This window comes from Gorilla gorilla, chromosome 2 (assembly GCF_029281585.2).
Source record: "Gorilla gorilla gorilla isolate KB3781 chromosome 2, NHGRI_mGorGor1-v2.1_pri, whole genome shotgun sequence".
In the NCBI taxonomy this organism is placed as follows: domain Eukaryota; kingdom Metazoa; phylum Chordata; class Mammalia; order Primates; family Hominidae; genus Gorilla; species Gorilla gorilla.
Window position 1 is genome coordinate 108267388 of NC_086017.1, and position 21167 is coordinate 108288554.

Sequence of the window (21167 nt, forward strand, 5' to 3'; positions counted from 1 at the left end):
TTATTTTAAAAATTTTAATTTTATGTTAAATAATATATTAAAGCATAATAGACAAATTATGAACTGTTTAAAATGAAAGACATTAAGATCCTCACATATCTAAAACTGTGAAATGTGACCGATGCAAGAAAATAAAGTAATTAGAAGGAATGAGCAAGTGTAAAATCAAAAATTAATGAAATAGAATCACTAATATTTGATTTGAAAATCAAAAGCCAGTGTTTTTAAAAGATTGATCAAATAAACAAGCTTACCTAAAAATAATAGGAAATGTTATTTACGTATGGAAGAGATTTTTAATAAGACAAGACTAGATGTAAATATATATCAATAAATATAAAGGAAATATAATAATTTTATGGTAATTATCAAAACTGAATAAGGAGAAGATTTGAATATAGCATAAAATAATTTTAAATGATAGTCAAGTGTGTACTACCAACATGGTCCATTTCAATTAAGTTTTCAAAGAGCAGATAATTCCCATGTTGTGTCAGTTATTGCAGAACATTAATAAGTGGAAAGTTTCACAATCCGTTCTCTAAATATAGTGTAACCCAAATATCGTGAGATTGAAAAAGAAAACTGTAAGCTGAGATAACTTATACGTATATGCTTAAAAATTTTAGCCTGAAATATTACCATATTGAATTCAAAATTACAATAAAAATTCTAATATATTATGAACACGTGTTAACAGGAAGGGTTTATCTTAGGAATGCAAAGATAGTTCTGCCTAAGTATATACTTTATTGCGGAGAAAAACATAAAATTCACTTTGCAACAGATAAATTGTTTTATAACATCCATAATTCATTTCACATTTTAAAAACAAAATACAGACAAAACTACAATGGAAGAAGAAAACGTCCTCAACTAGACATCTGCCAAAAATGTAAGTCAGACATAATTATATCTAACCATAACACAATTAGAATCTGTTTGATTAAAGAAGAAAGGAAAAAGTTTCTGCTTTTACTGTTACTTTGCAATATTATGCTAAAGCATTGCAATAAGAAAAAAAATACATAAGAAATTTTTTTTGGTTTGCGCAGTAAAATATTATAGATGAAGTTATATAAGTCTTACATACTTTTTGTGATATATTTAGGTATTACAAGGTTTCTGTTACTATAGTGACTAAAATATTTAAAATGTAATTATAACTGGTCATTGCTAGTATACAGGAAAACCACTGATAATTGCATGTTGACTATGTAACTGACTTCTCTTGATTAATTCTAAAATTTTTTTAAGTTAATTCTCTCGGAGTTTCTAAGTAAACATTTCTAACTAACAGAGAGAAAATGTTGGTTTATGTCATTCAACCTTTAGGAGAGACATTTTCTACATATATTAAAAAACTGTTATTTTTAAGTTTTGTAAGATAATTAAGTTATGCTTTACAAAGAAAGAACATATACTTTATGATTTGGCTAGAGTAGAATAAGATTTTCTCCAACTAGCTTTAAAAAAGGAGTAGATTAAAACTTCGGATGAATCAAGGCAACTTAGGAAACAAGAATAGAAATGGATGACTTTTTATGACTATAAGCTCTTTTATCATTATTCCTATTTTACAGAAGTGGTATAACTCAGTTCCTGGATTCACACATAACTCATTCTGGTACTCTATTTTGTACATCTTGAACTGGAGTGCACTCAGAGTTGATAACTATTCAGGAATTGATTTATTCTAATTAAATGCTAAAAGAGACTGAAGAGGGCTGGGCATGGTGGTTCACAGCTGTAATCGCAGCACTTTTGGGAGGCCAAGGAGAGTGGACCACTTGAGGCCAGGAGTTCAAGACCAGCCTGGCCAACATGGTGAAACCCCGTTTCTACTAAAAATACAAAAATTAGCCAAGTGTGGTGGCACGTGCCTGTAGTCACAGCTACTCGGGAGGCTGAGGCAGAAGAATCGCTTGAACCACAGAGGTTCAGATCGCACCATTGCACTCCAGCCTGGTTGACAGGACGAGACTCTGCCTCAAAAAGAGAGAGAGAGAGAGACTGAAGAACAAACCAGAATATTCACGTATTAAATATACAGAAGTCTGCCCTTTCCAAGAACAAATATATTTATGTTTGCCCCTACAGAGCTTGAGAATCCACATTAGTAATCAGAAGATTGCAACATTAAAGTAGAAATATGAAAAATATTAAGGACTCTTTCAGCCAGAATATGATGACTATGTGTACCCAGATAGAAATCATTTTTAAAAGGGTCAGCAAAATAAAGTCCACGGGGTTCAGTGTCTATTTCCTTTGGAAAGTAATTGTTAAATGCTGACCAAATCTAGTATTCAAACTTTTCTTTTCCCAGAGCCATGTGAAATATCTTCCTTTCATTCAAGTAAAAGACTTTCAGCTCTGCTAATGCCATAGTTCAGGCAATAAGATTTTTTGATAGCCTTTCTAACTTTAGGTTCCTAGGCCCTGCAATTCTTGATTTATCCAGGCAAAATACCTTTCTGCAGATAATAAATCATGTCCTAAATGTGGTTTTAATTCGTTTATTTTTGTTTATTTTGAGAGGATTATCCTGGAAACATCTCCACAGTTTGATGAATGTGAGTGTGTACATTTGTGAGTGTGACAGAGAGGCAGGGTGAGGAAGTCAAACAGAAACGGAGAGAGAGAAAGGATGTAAATGACTTAGATGACTTCTAGCGGAACCATTAATATCCATTTTTTTATATTATTTTGTTTCTCAAACAACCTGTAGCTTCAGTCCTCTAGCCAGTAGAACAAGAGCTTTACCACTGTCTTAATTAAGACATCGCAAAAAAAAAAAAAAAAAAAAAAGATTTGGATAGTAGAGTACTACATATTAATAGCACTTGGACCTATTCCTGCACTTGCACCTATATTTTCAAATCGGTATGACTTAAAGCCAAGAAGTTATCTTTACACATCAAAACTTCTAAAAGAGTCTCCTGGACTTTATTAAACAAATTCTATTCCCAGGCTTGAACGAGAATACTGTATATTCCATGCAAGACTGGGTGATTTATTTGCCTCCTATATTACTTAATATCTGCCTATATGACATAAAATTAATAGAAAATAAAAATAAAGGCAGCCTGCATGGATTTGTTAACCTTAATAGAAAATAATTTTACCTTTGAAATGTGTATTTAAACATTTGGTGTTGAGAATTTTTTCTTCCAATTGAGGAACTAGTTGTTCATATAAACACAGTCTAATGATTAGCCAACAAATCATTACTATGTGGTCCATAAGCTGTGTTAGTTACTTCTAGTGTATAGATAGTTAAGAACATGAAGTGTGGAAAAAACTACTTTGGCTCAGTTTAATCCATACACATATATACTCTGGACATATTTGCTTAAATGGGGTGTAGTGGAAAAAGCACAACTTCGATGGAAGCCACTGACAAGTTGTGTGACTTGCTTTGCTAATTTACTTATTCTTTCTGGACTAATTTGATCATAGATAAATGGAAATAAAAATATTACCAGTTCTTATTTCACAAGACTATTATGAAGATTAGATTTTAGATGTGTATGAAAACACCTTGTAAATTGTAAAGCTCTACATAAATCATTGTTATTATGATTGTTGTTATATCTTTCCATAGATATGTCTAGAAAATAAAATATAATTTTTATCTTATATTTAATCCAATTAATTTAAAATTAAAAATAAAACAAAGAGGTGACACCTTTTAGAAATCCCAATAGGCCCAAAGACTTTAGGAGAAAGCAAACCAGCTAAAAGATGACCACTATGCTGGCCTATTGAATCTATTCCCATAAATGGAAATGGTAAACCCAAGAGAGGGAGATGAGGAATGATGACAATGATTCATAGCAGAAGGGAAAACACCTGCATTTCTGACATTAAAAAAATATTGAATTGAATTGCTAGGTAGAACGTTGGTGATTACATAAGCTACACCTAACAAAGTGTTCTAGAACCTTATACATACCAAGAGATTCAATGAATGTCTGTAGAATGAATGAGTCTTCTAGAGGAGTAAATCAAAACCTAAAAGGTAATTTGCCAGGGTACATAATAGAAGCAGAATCAAGATAATATCCAAGACAGGAGAACTCTAACCTAGAATTCTTTCCATGCTGTCTTCTATTGATACAGGCCCTGTTATCTCTGACTGTAGAAAGATATAGCCATAGGGTCTGAACACCTGAGCCTATTTGTTTTCACCAAGTTATAGTTTTCAGATTGAATGCTAACAGGTTCCAGACTCTAGCAAGAGGGTCCATTTTAGTTACCATGAAAAGTTGACACCTATAAAGCTAAGTTCAGTATTTCAGGTAAACGAAAGGTTCAGTGTGACAGTATGATTCCCAGAAAAGCCTTGATTCTCAGCATCTTGGAAGGAGCAGTGCCTAAATGTAAGTGCCAGGGTCTTCCCATGGGAAGAGAACCATAGGTAAAAGTCAACATCTCTAGAGAACAGTATATGCCTGCCCTGTTTGACAGTGCTCTACGTTCACACTATTTGGTTCCAAACTATTTTTTTTTTAATTTGGATACAAATATGTCAAACAGGAATTGTATGTATGTTTTATTTTAGAAAATGATACAACTTAAAATGTGTTAAACTTCATTGCTTCTCAATGATTTTTTCTCACAATTGGTGCTATTTTCTGTGCTCATCCGAGGAGAGGTCATGCAACAAGCTGATTCACTTTCAGCCGACAAGCATTAGTGCGCAAGATGGCCAGTGCTCTCAGCCAATGAGCATCCACTGCACTATTCACAGTTGAGTGTGCTTTGCAACCCATGCAACTATGCCTTTGGAGGTTCACTTTATGCCATTTATTTACTCCCTGATACCATGTCTTAATCCACAAAAATGTGCAAGTAATAGTTCTTGGTCTCCCACAAAGAATTTTTTAAATCATTCTTTTAGATATTAATAAGTACTTAGAACTAATTAATAATACCTTGTATGAAAACTTATGAAGTATAACTATGGCAGTACTTAGCATGAAATTTGTAAGCTTAAATTATATATTTGAAAGAATGTGCTGATAATGAGTTAAGCATGAAGCATAAGAAGTTAGAAGACAACATATCTAACAGAAAGTACAAAGAAGAAAGAAAATTTATAGTAAGAACAGATATCAAATGTAATAGATTAAAAAAAATAGAGGGGAAAAAGCCAAAAATGTGTTCAAACCTCTGGAAAGCTTGATCATGAAAAAAATAAATTATAAAAATAAATAATATTAAGAATGAGAAGAGGAATTTTATCACACATTCAGCAAAGATGAAAAACAGAACTTTATGAACAATGGAACGTGTTCCCTAGCTAAGTTGAAGATTTACGTGTCGTACAGCTAGCAATGCCATCACGGTACAAACTCCAGAAAAGCACGCCAACATACCCTATCTAAACATATTCAAAATTCAACCTGCCAGGATGAAGAAAACATCTCAATGGCTCTGTGGCAAAGCCTGGTTGCTACCTGGTGACAACACCTTTGAATTGGAGTTGATGCGTCAGCAGAAAGGCAACTGGCCAAAATTCTGGGACGATAGTGTCCTACCTATGCATATCATAGACAAAGCTAACTTGGTTTCCCAAGAGCTTAAAAACACCAGGAGGAGAGAGGGCTGCTGTGTACTGTGAAGAATTCTTGTGACTGCTTCTTCCTGGACCCTCTTCCTCATCATGTCAGCAAGCTGTAAGACGTAAGACAAGGCAGCAGCACTCACCGGTAGTGAGTGATTCGGGCTGAAGAACCCCTTAAGTACACTTCCTACTGTTTGATTTTTATTCCAAGGATTTAGCTACAGGTACACTTTTGTAGGTAACAACAAAAATGCTAAAAGCTGCCTGCAAAAGGTGTCCTTTATTCCCTATAACTTTACTGAATAGGAAGTTACTATTTAGCTATGTTTTGGGGAAGCAACAAGGATAAGATATGTAATTATCCTGGAGCCATTCTAAGAGTAAACTTTTGAACCATATCTTCTCTCTTTTGGGATGAGACTAAATGCTTTTTTTCATTGCTTTAAAGTTCTTATCTCAGTCATCATTTCACACTGTGAGACAGCACTCAAAATGCACCATAACTCTTACGTTGTAGAAATTCTGTGAAAAGTAGCATATTCTCCTCTTGTATATGAGATTGAAAAATCCAAATGTTCTAGAAATTCCTGCCAGAAACAATATCTTTTTTTCTAATAGTTCACAAGTATTTTTTCTCCACAATATGTGTTTTAAGCCACCTAATTATAAAGGCCTTGATATGAGCAAGCTCCTACATTTAATCCCTAACAGCTCACTGTCACCATCGATGATTTATAGACTTTATTTCCTTGTATTTTATGCTAGGTTGATAAATATTTACTTTCTAATCTTAAAATCACCTAGAGATAAATATAAGTTGCAGTTTTTTGGTTTAGTCTTTTTTTATTTAAAATGTTGCTGTTCTTAATTCAATTTTTTTCTTTGTACTTTATGTTTAATAAGCAGTTTTATTATTTGGGGTATAAATGGAAAATTCAATTCTTTAGCTAGACACAGAATAACCAAATAGCATATAAAGTTCTGGCAAGGAAGGTCATAAAATTTAAAAATGATCCTTAAGATAAGACTTTTTTCTGAAAAGTAGCTTAAATGATTTTCATAGTTCTAAATCTTAAAGCATCACCAGCAAATACATGAAGTTTGACCTATTCTCCATATGTGTACATTTTCATAACTTGTCTTGCTAGCTGGGAAGGTCTCCTAAATAACAGTGGTTTTCAGGCAAACACTAAATGAAATTTTGATGGGAATATTATAGACAGAATTTAAGCATCAAATGAATGATTCAACTAGTGACCTTGAAAGTCATTTTGCATCTCTGAAAATCTCTAGGTTTTTTATGAGGATGGTGGAAATTAACTTGAGGGCCTGTTGACCTAGCTTGCCCTATGACTTTTGTTTACACAAATGCATTTTTTTCCAGATACCCTATTAAAATATCATTGTAAAGTTATTGAATAATAACACCACACAAAAACAGTGTAGGTTTAAAATTGTCCCCACCACCAGCATATTGTGGACAATCTCTTACATGGACAGGTAAAATGAACTGTCCTGTTCTGAGATAGTGGGCAAGAGAGACCATGTAACAAACCCTGACTGTCTAGATCATCCAGAATGCCCTGGCAAGTTCACTTCCATTTAGTGAAGTGAGATAATTTGGCAATTCACGCAAGAGACTGAGAACCAAGCCTCAAGCCCTGCCTCTGATTCTGCAGGTATGGTAAGTCTTTCATGCCTTTCTGTGTCTCCAGTGCTTCTTCATGGGCAGATTATTTTTAAATCTACTTCACAGTCACTATGTAACTAGTATATGTTTAAAAATAAGCTATATTTAGGGGAGGAGTCGATTCTCCCTTACAGGAAAAAATTCATCATTTTATTTCCTAAATTTGATTCAACTTCAGGTTTTACTACTGGGGAAACACTGAATTACAGCACAAAGTGAATGACTTCAGGATAAAAGATTTCAAACTTTAAAAAGCAATTAATTTATTTCTCCTTTCACCCACAGGTCTACCCACGGATAGCGCCGGCATTTTGGCACTACCTGCGGGTAGAAGTGAGTAGCTGGTACTTGAATTCTCCCACCTTTGCTCCTTGCACTCTGCTGGTGTGCCCATTTTGCTCAAGATGCAGCTGCCATTCTGTGTAAACATATTCTCACACCACCATCATTTCTTACAGTTGGGTCAGGAATCTAAATCACCAAAAATACAAGTGCAGTTTATATAAGACTAATCATCTTTCTTAATAAATTTCCAAATAGGACCATATCATATGCATCGTTATGATAAACAGCTAAATGCCAAATTATGGAAAACCATGCTAACACTACTTTGTAATCAATACTTTTGGTATTCAGAGCATAATTCCTCAGTTAAACTTTGGAATGTTTCTAGGAAAAGGTAGAATAACTCTGTTTCATTTCCTTTCTCCTTTTTTTCTGTCCCCCAGGAACATGAGCAGCTGACCTACTCTTCCACAAGGTCCAAGGCCCCCAGTGTCATCATCACAGGTCTCAAGCCAGCCACCAAGTATGTATTTCACATCCGAGTGAGAACTGCGACAGGATACAGTGGCTACAGTCAGAAATTTGAATTTGAAACAGGAGATGAAAGTAAGTTTCACACAAGGATATAACATAAGATGTGAATTTAGTATCATTCCAATTTGACCTGATATTTTAAAACCAGGTGTCCCAAGTTTTTAATAGCTTGTTTAAATGAGATTTTGTTCATGTAAATACTCATACAGTCATTTCAGTTAATATTTGGTGCTATCATTAAATGTTTTCATGAAATGCCTTACTCTACCATAAAAGTAATGTGGCCAAAATGTGGCCCTTTATGCTATTACACAGAGTCTCTGTGGATGCCTAATAGTTCACCAGTCCTGGCATCATGATATGATCCTAATGAAAACGGGAGAGAATAAAGCCGTGAACAAATGGTTTTAGCAATTCAGAATTGTGCAGCTTTGGCCTTTTATCTCAGTCAATAAAAATAGTGGTCAGGAGATGAACACCACTGACATGCACATTATAGGTTTAAATACAGATGCATGGGCTTCATCAGAAACCCACATTAATTCCGGGACCTCAACATGATGAAAACCAAAATGGGAGATGAAGGGAGTGAGATATTCCAATGTCATGTAACATCAGCTTTGAGGTCTTTTATTCATTCTAAACCCAGCTTTACCAATGAACTCTTTTTGGCCTTCAGAAATCCATCTTACTGCTGTCTTTGTGAGAATAGTAGGGATTGCTTTTGCCAGACATCTTTATGAAAAAGTGGTCAAATATATAAGAAAAATCTGTTTCCATCATTGTTAACATACTGTATTAATATAATAATTCAATAAAAGTAAATTTATTATAGTAATTCCTTATGGATAACAATAATAATAGCAAGCATTTATCGAGACCCTAAAAATGCCTAAAATGACATGAAATATTTTACGTGGAATTGTTCATTCAAACCTTTCAACATCCAGTGAAACAAGTATTATTTTTGTAATTTTACCTATAAGAAAATAGCAACCTAAAGGAGTTGAACGATTTGCCCAAATTTAAGCAACTAGTAAGAAGCTAAGCTAAAATTTGAAATGGAAGCGTGTTTTATTGAAAGGCCTATGCTGTTAGCTACTCCACCATCCTACTAAATCTTATCATTTGTATTATTATGAAGTGTTTTTTGTAAGATCATAAAATAGGTCATAGTTTTTCAGTTTATCACTCCCTCAAAATGAAGCTACTTGGGTTTCAGATTCTATGACAGAAGGAATATTTTGTTGTTTTTACATTGATGAACAGTATTCACATGTAAGAACTTCTTTGTTACAATTATATCTAACTACAAAGGGAGAAAGTGCTGATGTATTTAAGTAAGAAGGACCCCAGCTTAGGGAGAATGAGTAAACTAATTAATAAAAAGAATACTTATGGCCTGAGTGTTTATATCAGTAATAGTCATTTAAATTTCTGGTGGAGACTATTGACTTTTTAAGCTAGAGAGAAAATTATTAGGAGTAGAGTATTATGATCACAAAACATAGATCCACAATAAAATCCATATAAAAATATCAAAAGATTTGTCCCTGTTATGTCTTTTTCACTTTTTTTTCCCTGCCCATTTGTCAAACCTTAGCCTAGGTTTGGATACAGTCCAAGGAAAGTTTGGTCCAAGATTGTCGAATTATTGTCTTTTTTAGGCTGTGTTTCTTTTCACAGCCTGGAAAAGTTAATAGCTTTGCACTTCTCTTACTTTATTTCACAGATTAAAAAAATTCACCTGACTTTTAAAATTTGACATTGTTGAGTATTGCATTTTTAAGTGAGAAATGCACTCTCAGATAAACTCATAGAGCTACATCTAAATAAGTCATTTGTGTTCATTTGGGACTTCTAGAGAAGGTCATTTGGTGTAATGTTAACAAAAATTCTGATTTAAATATTAACAGTTTGATTTGGTTTTAACATTAGATTTCAACTCGTTGTACCTTCAGGACAATTTCTTCAGACGTTATGTAGAATAAAAAGAAAGGTCTTGTACTCACAAGTAACTCAGTACAATTCACTCATTCAACCAACATGTATAGAATATTTAATATGTGCCATACTCGTATGAGGCTCTGGGGATAAAAAATAATAATAAGAGCTAATAGCCTGTGCCTTCAAACAAGTTTCAGTCTATATTTCTGTGAGGAAAATAAAAAATTTAAATCAAAAATACAAGATTAGTGACGTGTACTATCATAAAGATATACAAAGGATATGGTGGCAGCATAGTGAAGATGACTACTAGTTCAGCACACATGGGTGGTGAAAGGTTTCTGGAGGGTGAGAGGCTGGGGTTCTTTCTTGAAAGAAGAATAGTCATGGAACAGAAAAAGCATAAAGGCCTCTAACAACATAAAAAATTTAAAGCACAAATAACTTGGTGTGGCTGTGGTGAGGAGATGCAAATGGTAAAATGGTGGTAGATGAAGGTGGAGAGTTACACAGGGGCCAAACCAAGAGCACTTTTTAGCCATATTAAGGATATTTACATGTATCCAGAAAATATTCAGGATCCATTGGTGAATTCGAATCCTGGATTAATATGACTAGTAATACATGCAAGACCCTATGCTGAGCAATTTACACATATTACCTCATTTAATTCTGACAAGATTATGCCTCATTTTAGAAACTTGTATAACTTTACCAGAATCTGATACCTAGTGATTGGGGGTGCAAGTTTAGAACCCTAGAACTATCTGACAATGGCAGCAGAAGATGGTGAAAACTATGTTCTGAATTACTGATTCAGGAATGCCGCAAAAATGACTTTGATTAAAACCTTGAAGGATAAAATGTCTGAGAAGAACCTGAAAATAATATATTTGTGTAAACCTGATGTTTGAGAACATAGAATGGCTCCTAAGTCAATTTACAGTCTAAGGGAAATTCATTTAAAGGATCATTAAAAAAAAAAAAATGGTTAGCTGTAAATAGCATTTTCAAAGCCTGCTATTTATACCCAGGAGAGAATTTCAATGAATAATGCCATAGTAGCATATGGATAGGTTTCCCATAAATTCAAGGATATGATGATGTGAATCCCAATTGATGGCATCCATCTTTTTCTCTCCATACCCTCCTGGCTCTTCTTTAAATTTTTATAGCCTTTGTTTCTCATGTAGTGCCTGAATTATTGTAATGTCAGCCTTATTATTAAGTTCTCTCTTGTGTATTCCACTTAATTGACTAACTTTATAATACATTCACAGAGATGAGGTATGGGTTGGAAAGGAGTGATCTCATTTGATGATCTGGTTCAAATTTTTTAAAGTAAGCAAAATTAAGTAGTTTATAATTCAGTTCTTTTTAGCCATACTATTTTACTTTGTTCAACTTTGACTTTGCTAATGACCAAGGCAATAACATAATTGTGAAATAATTCCTTTTGAAAATCATAATGTTCTTGACTGGCTACTTGTGCTATAAACATAGTGGCATCTGAAGAAAAATTATGGCGACCCTCTTGCACTTAGAGAACAGTGCTTGGTTATTTTTCAATATCAAAATATGCTAGTGGAGATTCTCTAACTGGCTGACAAATGCTAAGATTACTAATTATCACTGTTAGCATCATAAAATGAGTCTACTTGAACTAGAGCTATTGGTTTCCCCTCTACCTAAATCTATAAAACAGTCTTATTGCATATATGTATGTGGAGGTAGAGATATAGACAGATTGATAGATGGATCAAATTGACTGAAGATATTCACTCATATATAATCAGAAAATTAATTCCTTGTATTTTAATGTTCGCATTTTATGTATTTTCTGATTTCTCGCTGGGCTAAGTGTACAGTTAATATTATGTCCACTAACAGCATTTATTGAGTGCCTACTGTGTACTGGCCTTATTATTAGGTACTGTACTTGATTGCCCCCTTCCTTCTTTAGAATAGATTTATCAAAACTGCAATAAAATTACAGAATCAGTAGTAAGAAAGTAAGAATATAAAAATACTTAGTATGGATTTGCTTGGGAGATAGATGGAAATTAGGTGTTAGAAGCTAGTAAGAATGTTCTCAAGATTAAAATAAAATCTATATTATGCCCCAAAGCATTAACCATAACACATATCCACACACACACACTGGTCAAATACAGTCCTTTTTGGCTTACACAGCTATAATAGGAAATTTTAACTGCTCAAATTTCTTATTATTTCTGAGCTTATTTTCTGGGCCTTTCACTGCAGAAAAAAATGAGAATCAAAATAAAAAATTGTTGACATCACCAGTAATATTAGCCATAACTTATAAATTGCTTGGGAAAAACATATTTGATACATTTTAACAATAATCCTGTTAAATTACACTTACACATTTTAAAAAGTAATAAAATAAAGATAAGGAAATAAAACTTTTGTTTTTATTTAAAACACTAGCAAGATTTAATAACATTAAATTCCATTTTATAGTAGCAGTAAGTAATTTTGCATGTGCAGTTTTAAAACCAAAATAAAATGTATTCTGCTAGATTGTAGCCAGCTTGAACCTTCTGCTTAAATACTGAAAAAATAGCTTGTGAGCTATCAAAAGGGAACAGAATCCATAGCTTAAAGCCAATTTTTGAAAGATAATTGGAATTTTACATGTAGTAATTGGCAATTTACCTCTTCCATTGCCTTAATAATTATCTAAATGACCCACAAGAATTAATGCATTGCCAACATATAAGCAATGCATTCCTCTTTTCTGAAAAGATTAATTACAGCTTACATTTTAACAACATGTAAATTTAAGTTTTCACCTGTTGGCTGCATAAATCAGTTTTGTAGCACAAAAGCCACATCTGTCAGCATTTTAAAATGTATTATTTACCAAAAGTAGTAATGATGGACTAAATTTATAGCACATAAAATAATCGTATAAAAATCATTATAATCAACATTAACAAACCAAACTGTAAATAACTACATTATAGTGGGTATTTCAAAATAAAATCTTATGTCATGCCTTATATATTTTTACAAAAAGTGGTATGTAGATACAAATGAATAAATGTAACCACTTAATTATTTTGAAAATATCCGTAAGATTTAGCTGTTTTTGTATGGTTGATATGTAAGAAATTTGGTTTGTTTTAACAATTTATAGGTAGGAAATTATCCTAAAAAATAAGATGCAAGATTATGTTTCGGTTTCTTCCTCCCAATACATTTTTATGTCCCCATTTGATGAATTTTTCTAAATTCCATTTGCACACTTAAAAATTCTAAATCGTTGCATAAGTTGTATTGAATAGAATGTGAATTTCTCAGCAAGATATTAAGTCCCCCTCTAAATGTAATCCAAATTGATATCATTTCTATCAATTTCTGCAAGTTAGGGTATTCTCTGGAAAAATTAGATTATTTGGATGCTTCATGAACAAAATAATCTGTATCTTCATCATATCTAAGATTCTTCTATGACTTCCAACTGGAATATTCAGAAAATGATCACATTACAAATGATCACTCTAGCTTACATGCCACTTTCCTGAAATGTTCTTGCCAGTGAGAAATCATCACTTCTTCCTTGGAATTTCTAAATATTTTATTGTTCAAAGGCGTAATTCTTTACTAAGTTGTAAACTCATTGATATAAAGAACTATAGTCTGTATATCTGTGTGTCTCAGAAAGTGTTTTACACATAGTTAGGTTCCAATATACATGTAATCAAATAAATAAAGAAAATATGATTTACAAAAATACTAAAGAATGGTATGTTGCCTACCAGGTCAAAAAGAAAAAGAAATACTAAAATACTAAATATTAATATTAAAATACTAAAGAATAGTATGTTGCCTACCAGTTCAAAAAGAAAGAATCAGATAATTTTATTTGCCATAGATAAGCAATATTGCTTGCTTTATTTTGGGTAACAAGCTATAACTGGCTTGAGTCATGTAAAAACATAATATATGCAAGTTTTACTACAAATTTATTGTTAATTCTAAATTTGGGGGCGCATTTTAGGTAGGGTAAAATGACGATTTTGTTGTTAACACATTTTCTTCCCTAAACTCTTTTTTAAAAACCTCCATTATGTTTGATCCAGTCTGTTGGTTGAAGCACAATCTGTACTGCTTCAATTACTTAGGATGAAATTAGCCACATCATTATTAACACCAGCTAGAAATTTTGGAATGATTATTAATGGTAGCACATGAAGCAGAAAGAGGACCAGCTGACCCTGGTGGAGTAATAAAGTTAATTAATCAAGCAGGAGGCAGATTTCATATTTATGAGTCTACCCAGAGGAGGACAAATTCCAGTATATAAGACTTTAATTTAAAGTAATCTCCAGTCAATAGCACACTTTCAACACTGGCAGCCGTAGCCATCTAAATGCAAACATCAGTGGGAAAGAGGAATTTTCTAGCAGTTAGGTTGTCTGAATATAAAGTGGCCTGTCCTATAAGGTAGCGAAGGCCCCTCATAATAAGAAGTTGTGCTGAAGCTAACTGGGAACCTGTTTAGCATGTGGTAAAAGAAATCCCTGCTTTATTCAGGAGGTTGTGATACAAGTTTAATGTAAGTTCAAACATTGAGATTTCATAACAACATATTTGTGAGTTCTAATTATGTTCCAGTCACTTTTTTTAAATCTTTTCCGGTTACCAAAACATGTATAGCCTTTGCAGAAGATACTATTATGCCAATTTTACAGATCAAGAAAGTAAAGCATAATGAAGTACAGTAACTTAACAGTACCCACAGGTAGTAAGCATTGGAATGGGGTTATTATGGCATTAGGCCCTTTTCATACTAATGCTTAGAACCAAAATTGAGTTCCCTTTCTACCCATTCAGTACTTTCACTTTTCTTTTTCACCTTAGTCATTATTTATAATTTTCTACACGACTATTTTTTATTATTACCTCCAATTCGTCACCCTCCCTTAATTACTTATATTTTGCCTTAGCATAATGTGTCTTTGAATATAAGCGGATTTTCAGAAGACTATTTATAAATCTCAGTGCATCAAGTTCACAGAGCTGTGCAGTGTTTTAATGCATATTTCTGGATTAACATACACATGGTAGACCAAGTATAACACTCCAAAGAGGCAAAATAATGCAGTTAGTATGATTTACTTAAATATGCAGGGTCTTGATGAAGAGTAACTATTTGCACAGAAAGTGGAAGTCGCCCTTCAAGAGAGACTGAATTGACAAAAAAAAAAAAAAAGATATTTTATTTCAATTATGCCTAGATCAAATAAGGATTTTAAATGATGGGAACCAGGCTTATGTACCATAAGACAGATTGAAGACCTTAATATGAAAAATATTAAAGATCATAACTTTGCTAAATGGGCTGGAAAGAAAATCATTAACTATTAACAGGTACTTAGATGTTGTAAAATGTGTGTATCAAAGGGCAGTGTTACAGCGTGGCTCATATTTAAAAGAAAAGTAACAACAGTAGATCTATTTCTTAATACAGAAAGTAAGCTTATTTTTAAGGCAATAACATATAGCAACATATGTAAAATATTATTTCTTTGGTATATAAACCATCATCCCTTGACTGGAAGTTTTTACAAGATCAGGGAACATTTCTTTTGTTTCTTTTTTTAAAAGATTCTCATTTGTGTATGCTGTGTGAATTTGTTCTCTTAGCAAATTTGAGGTAGGCACTACAGTGTTATTAACTATAGTCACCATGCTGTACATTAGATTCTTAGAACTTATTCATCTTATAACTGAAGACTTGTAGTCTTTGATTAATATTTCTCCATTTCTTTCTCATTTTTATACCTCTTATATTGCTTTGCATGCACCTGGCAAATAGAAGGCATTCAATGAATTTCATATGAATTAATATTATCCAATAAATACACAATACTCAGTATTTATAAATACTCAATATTGCTTCAAACACATGTATTTTATTAGTCTACCTATATATTTTTAGTATTTTATTTTTGTTTATTTTGTACATATATTAATAACAAGCAGTCTGCTGAATGCTAAGGAAACAAAGGAGATAATATATGGTCTCCGTCTTCAGGAAGCTTATCAATAAACCACACTAGAGATAAGAGAGTTCCTGATTTATGTCATTCCTAAAGTCTGATTTTAATTTGAATTGATTTGAGATGGATTTTTTTTTCTATCAGCCATCATATAAATTGCTTGAATTTTTCTTTCAAGCTATTTGACTTTACAATCTTGAATTCTTAAAGAGAGTAAAAATGTTCCTTAGGTATTTCAAATTGCCCCAAATTTAGTGAAAAATATATTCTCTATGTAACACTTGAAGAGTTAGAGCCATTCTTCAGACTACACAAATCAGCTTTATTGACTTGTATTTTGATATGGCTTTTCAAAAGTCGTATTTTAGTTGTTAGAAAAACATCAAGGGCAAAGTGAAGAAAACCTAATTTCTCATTATATTAATAACAGTATGGAGGCCTATTGAGAACTGTTAGAATGATTCTTAATTGTGGCTGACCTCTCACCCTCATCTGTTGCATGGTCATGCACTAAGCTCAAGTAGGGAATACAAGTATTGTGTTGTTCAGTAAGTACCGATAGAATGATGTTTTAAAGCATTAGGGGAGCTCTAGCTGGTTGTAGAGTATCATAGCGATGATATATAAATGTGGTTCTTACGGGGAAAGGGTAGAAACACATGATGCTGAGACGAAGTTGGCCTTTGGGAATTCACAGACTGGAAGGATGACATAGCATGGGGTTTTGGTTTCTGTTATAATTTTATGTCCTGGTCAAATTCTATCCACATGGTAATCCGTTATTTTTCAGAGCTGAAAAAAAAACTGAGAATTGAATGAAAGAGTTGTAAAAATGTCCAAGTCAGGTTAAAAGTATTTCATATAAAATATATGAATATTAAATATTATATGTTTATGTCAAAATATAAAAACATCGTTTTAAAGAATTTAATTTGCATGGTGCCACTCTTCAATAAAAATCATTTAAAATTATCTAATGTAACATCTTCTCAATTTATATTAGCCCAATGCAAAACAGCTGTTTGTGCTTTTTTCACCATAAAGTCACAATACTGAATGGACAAATGTTTGTAAAATAAACCCAGCCAGTTCCACAAAGGCCTGTATGAAGAATTAAGAAGCAGCTTAAGGGCCGGGCGCGGTGGCTCACGCCTGTAATCCCAGCACTTTGGAAGGCCGAAGGGGGCGGATCACGAGGTCAGGAGATCGAGACCATCCTGGCTAACAAGGTGAAACCCCCTCTCTACTAAAAATACAAAAAAATTAGCCGGGCATGGTAGCGGGCGCCAGTAGTCCCAGCTACTAGGGAGGCTGAGGCAGGAGAATGGCGTGAACCCGGGAGGCGGAGCTTGCAGTGTGCCGAGATCGCTCCACTGCACTCCAGCCTGGGCGACAGTGCGAGACTCCGTCTCAAAAAAAAAAAAAAAAAAAAGGCAGCTTAAGTATTCATGTTACACTTTACTTTTTCAAGGGAAACAGTAGTTCCCTTGAAATTTAAATTGAGTAACAAGAATTCTTGGCAAAATTGCAGGAGCGCTTAAAAGATTTAGCTGTGTGTGCAGAAACCCAAGCATGACATGTGTGAGCACATTACTGTACTATAAAGATAGGCAAAGGAGCAGAATACGGCAATCTTACTGCTAGATATAAAATAGCTGATTCACATCAAACTGAATTTCATATTCTCTTATGCTTCTGGAAAACAGCCTTCATTTAAAAATTCTCTTGCACTATAGTTTTTTTAAATTAGTTATCTTATATTTGCTGGATGCATAATCAGTGAGCAGACTAAATAACTTTGTCAACAAATAATTTTGGCAATTCCATCAACAATAAACATGGCAATATTACTTACTGAATTTATCACACGTAAGTGTGTGTATATGTACATACATACACACATTCATATACATAATACATATATTCCACATTCATATACACTTCCTATTCCCATTTTGAGATAAAGGAATGAAATTATCATTATTTTAAATATTGTTACATAAGTTGTTACCCTTGGAAGTAAAAATAATTTGTTTTAAAATTTGATATAGTTTGTGTTAAATTTAATATGAAGGAGAAAGAGAAGGGAACTTGAGAGGAAGCAGTAAAAGCTAAAGCAAGCAGAAGAATGTTTAATTGTTCAACTTGTTCATTCACCCATTTACTCAATCAAAACATATTAATAAATGGGCCAGATATAGATGTAGGCACTAGGAATTCAAAAACAAAAAAGGATAAACTGGTTCCCTGCTTTCACAACAGCTAGTGAGAAGTTCAGAATATTAAACAAGATTCCAGTAGAAGGCAATATGTGTTGTATAAGGGAGCACAAGGAGAAAAATGCAAACAAACGTGTCAAGGAAAGCTGCCAAAAGGTAATGTCTTAAAGGAAACTTGAAGGTTAAGTCAAACTTGGCCGTGGAAGTAGGGGTGCAGTGAGGGTTGAGGGACCAGATGAGAGAATTGGGGAGCTTTTGCTCTCTTTAGACAAAACAGTGTGTGTGCAAGTGTAGAGAACAAAGACAGCATGGAGCTTTCTAGTAACTGGAAGAATGTCAGTATAGCTAGAACTGTGCTTTTCAAAAAGTGAGCCCTGTGCCAAAGGCATCAGCAACACCTGGGAACCCACCAGAAATGCACATTTTTCAGACCTCCCACTAGACCCACTAAATCAGAAACTCTGGGGGTGGGACCCAGCATTCTGTGTTGACAAGCCCTCTGGGTTATTCGGCTGCAAGCTCTGGTTAGAGAACCAATGTCATCCTCAAATAGCACAAGACTGGCAGCAAGGAATGGTGGGGATGATGATCTCAGTACAAGAAACACGAGATATGTGGCTAGTGAGGACCATGCAATGCCATCCTTACCTTGCTACTGAGGCTCAAATTTCCTAGGTTTTTATTTTTCTTCCAGCTGTATGTAGTTTTGGAGACAGGCAATCCAGTCACAGCAGTGAGCTTCCCGTAACTGACTTCCCTGAAACCACTGCGAACACATCTAATTATTTCCTCACCTTCATTTTACCACACTAAAAATAAAACCTTCCAAATATCTTTTTTCATTGACACTCCTATAGCTCTCATAACTTCCAAATTCCCTAGAGATGATTTTAGCCTTAAAAAAATTCACCTACTGAAGGTGCTAGAACCTTGGGAATCATCAATTTAAATTCTAATACATGCTTGCTCTCTGCCAGCATTTAAGCCTGCATATGTCTCTCTGACAGTTCATATTTGGTCTGTGAACTTTCTGAAGATGCAGTAAATTATGACCTGCTCACCAGAACCTTCTGAGAAAACTGGAGCTAAGCCATCCCAAGTCAAACCTTCCAAGAAAATCTAGACATTAAGTTATCTGGGAAACTTAGTGAATCTAGATAGCATAGGGGTAATGGTGATATGTTAGCAAAGGAAAGTTGGACACCAAAACTAACATGCCATGCAAAGGCATTTGTCTCAGGCTCAGTAACATAGAGGTACATTCTAACTGGTGAAAGAAGAAATGCTACATTCAATTAGGCATCATAGGACTTGGTTTCTTGGCTCATGAGGATTCTCCTCTTTAGAACCATAAATGAAATAAAGCAAACATGCTATATTATCTTCCTTTGCTCTAAAAATGTGAAACTCTCCAGGTATTGGGACCTAAGGATGGCAATGTAGTTGATTTATGTTTTGGTTTCCTCATGGGAAAACTAGAAATTTATTCATTTGTATGTAGAGTCATTCATTCAAAAATGTTCTTGAGATCCCATTCTGTACATACTCAGGCTACAGCAGAAATAGACAAAAATCCCTGCTGTCCTGGAGCTTATATTCTAGAGAGATGAGAAACACAATAAACAAACAATAAGCAAAACATTTTATATGCAGAGATGTGGTGTGTTGCCTAGATTTCCCCTTCAGGACCCAACTAGTGGGAGTTCTGCCTGCTGAAAGCTCATAGTTGAAGGCTCATAGCTGCAGACATTGCCCCTGGCCAAAAGAAGCTACATGCCCCTCTTCCTGGGGACAGTCAGAATCCAAGATTCCTCAATGTGATGTACAAAGACCCATGCCCATTGTGTCAATTAAAGACAACCCAGAAGAAGACCATCCCAGCTCCGCACTCCTTGGGGTCCGCTGAGGTCTTTGCAGCTACCACGTCAAGTCAACAGCTGCATCTTTCCATGGGCTTCCTGTACTCCCACATGTTCATGCTGAGGTCACTCCCCAGAAAACATGCTGCAAGCCAAGCTCCATTGCAGAATCTGTGTCCCAGTAAACCCCATCTAAGACAGATAATAAGAGATATTCTGGTGCAGAGTAAAGCTGAGGAGGAGGATAGGGAGTATCTGCCTCCTAATGTGAGAAAAGTACTCACTGCAGTATCTGACACAAGTAACACGTGATCATTCAAAGTTAACTATCACCATAATCCTAACTGTTACTCCAAACTAGGCAACTGGCAAAAACTTCGGGGAGGATGGCCTTACTTTGGTCTTGAAGAAAAGGAAGAACTTACACAAGCAGAAAGAAGAAAGAAATTTTTTATGTTAGCAACTGATTCATGCAATTCAATTTGGCAGGTATTTCGCAGGTAAATTGCAAAAGAGAATTAGCAAAGAGGAATTTTGTGTAAAAATTCAAGCTTTGTACTTACTTAAACTTGGATTTAAATTTTGACTTGATCACATCTCAAATATGGGACTTTGAATAAGTCAGTTAACCACTCTGTGCCTCAGTTTCCACATCTGGAAAATGGATATAAGGATACCACCTACTTTCTAAGGTTCCTGTGAGTATACAGTGATTCAATGCATGTAAAGTACTTAACAACAGAAGAGTATCCAGCTATCATGTGGTTAGAGCTCAATAAATGATTATTAATACTGATATTATTGTTACTAGTTTTGAATCTTAAATTCCATTCTAACAGCTTCAAAATAGTGTTTAAAAATGTTCTTTACCTTCTTGCATATAGATACCATATAAAAGCAATGAAATCATTTTCTTATTCTTCTCCTGATATTTTATTTTTTATACCCATGAATTTACTATTAAGATAGTTACCTAGTTTTGGTGTTAGTTTTTGTTTAATTTATATAGGTGACATAAAAGGAGGAGTG

General features: G+C 34.0%; 1 protein-coding gene across 3 annotated transcripts in view; it reads left to right on the forward strand.

Moving 5' to 3' along the window:
• Positions 1-21167, forward strand: part of EPHA6 (EPH receptor A6) — a 925594-nt gene that overhangs the window by 639067 nt on the left and 265360 nt on the right. For all 3 annotated transcript variants that reach the window (XM_055383472.2, XM_055383471.2, XM_019024873.4), the window contains exon 7: positions 7988-8150. In XM_055383472.2, the coding sequence (XP_055239447.2) occupies positions 7988-8150 (163 nt within the window). The remainder of the gene's footprint in view (positions 1-7987; positions 8151-21167) is intronic.